General features: G+C 44.2%; 1 protein-coding gene across 1 annotated transcript in view; it reads right to left on the bottom strand.

Annotated features, from left to right (window-relative positions):
• The window catches only part of CRYBG3 (beta-gamma crystallin domain containing 3), a 134,311-nt gene that overhangs the window by 37,642 nt on the left and 94,814 nt on the right, over window positions 1-1,855 (bottom strand). The window contains exon 18 of the mRNA XM_005880202.2: window positions 1,260-1,386. Coding sequence (XP_005880264.1) covers window positions 1,260-1,386 — 127 coding nt within the window. The remainder of the gene's footprint in view (window positions 1-1,259; window positions 1,387-1,855) is intronic.

Here is a 1,855-nt window from a genome sequence, read left to right as displayed (position 1 = left end):
CTCCTGCACGCCCCTCACTGGGGATGTGCCCGCAGCCAAGGTACATGCCCTTGACCGGAATCGAACCTGGGACCCTTGAGTCCGCAGGCCGACGCTCTATCCACTGAGCCAAACAGGTTAGGGCCCACATTCTTTTTTCTACCAGTTTTCCTCCTGCAGACAGGAAGCATCAGTAGCCACTTAATCTTTCCAAGTTGGTGTCTAAGGGGCCACTGAGAGAGACCAAGGATTCTATTTCTATTGTTGGTTTGCAGCCAAGACTCTATTCTTAGCCTGATACCAAGAATACTCTATCCAGGAATGCCTTGTGAAATAAGACTATACTGCTTAGCCTGGGACCAGACCCTGAGCATGGCCGTCATCCCTGAAGCCAGTTCCGGCTGAAGGTCTGATGGCTCCTGCTGCTGCACCAGGCTTGGAGTCATCTCACTGTTAATCTCTCTTGGACCAAATGCTCCCAGGGAATCACCATGACGAGACACTGTGAAGATATCCCAGATCCTCACATTTCCTTTGCATAGACCCTACTAACTAGGAGGCCAGAACTGACATCCCAGTTGTGGTCCTGTTTTTCTCATGTTTAAAATTCTGAGTAAATATGATAGGAGGCAGAAACACTTGCTCCATAAATGTGGACCTCCAAGGTGACCTGGATAATTCTGCACACACCACGCAGGAAAGCCCTATTTTCCCCAAAACAAGGTTTGAAATCAATACCAGTAATGGGCCATGCCCTACAGTAACATTGTAAACCTGAATAGCAGAAAAATGATGTGATTTATGTAATAATAAAAAGATCAATTATTTTTTTCAGTAGCTATAACAATTAAAACTATGATACCAATAGCTAACATTTATCAAGTGCTCACCACGCGCTGGGTATTTTACAAGCACCATCTTATTTAATATCCCAGTGTCCTTATAAAGTTATTGCCTTTTACAGGTGCGAAGACTAAATAACTTTGTCAATGTCACCCAAACTGGTTAAAGTATCAAACTGGGATTTAAACCTAAGCCTATGTTACTCTAATTCCTGAGTTTAACATTCCTGTTCACAAAAAAAGAAAAAGAAAAGAAAAGGAACATGTCAATGTTCCATTTTGGTTGGATTTCATGAGTGAATCTTGATTTTTATAATCCACAATTAAATTATTCAACTTTCTATATTTGCCCATCTATTGTTTTTTCTCATTCTCATTCATGGTAATTAAACTGAACAAGAAAAGGTCTTATAATTATGCATTCAGCAAAGTACTTACATAGTCAATGGGCTTAAGGGACTTGACTTCAGATGTCGGGCAGCCACAAGAAGCAAGGTCAGCATAGAGGCCTTCTTCTAGCACACACTGGTTATCAGATATGTCCTCTTGGTAATACAGGAGCCAGCTGCAAACACAAGCCGTGAGACAGTCCATCAGACTGCATCAGCCTCCAGTGTCGGCTCATCATTGCGCTGTGTATGTCCACTGGGGCAGGGGCATGGCATTGAAGTCATGGTGCTGACCAGCAGCAAATGCCCATCACCACTTTAAAAAACACAGCTACCACTATCATTTACTGCTTACCATGTGCTAGACATAGGCTAGTACCATCTATCTATCTATCTATCTATCTATCTATCTATCTATCTATCTATCTATCCTATATAATAAAAGGCTAATATGCAAATAGACCAGTCGCTATGACACACACTGACCACCAGGGGGCAGATGCTCAATGCAGGAGCTGCCCCCTGGTGGTCAGTGTGCTCCCACAGGGGGAGTACTGCTCAGCCAGAAGCCAGGCTCATGGCTGGTGAGTTCAGCGGCGGTGGCAGGAGCCTCTCCCACCTCTGCGGCAGCGCTAAGGATGTCCA

Source organism: Myotis brandtii, unplaced genomic scaffold (genome assembly GCF_000412655.1).
Source record: "Myotis brandtii unplaced genomic scaffold, ASM41265v1 scaffold63, whole genome shotgun sequence".
Lineage (NCBI taxonomy): Eukaryota > Metazoa > Chordata > Mammalia > Chiroptera > Vespertilionidae > Myotis > Myotis brandtii.
Note: the sequence above shows the minus strand (reverse complement) of the source record. Positions and strands in the feature narration are given on the sequence as shown.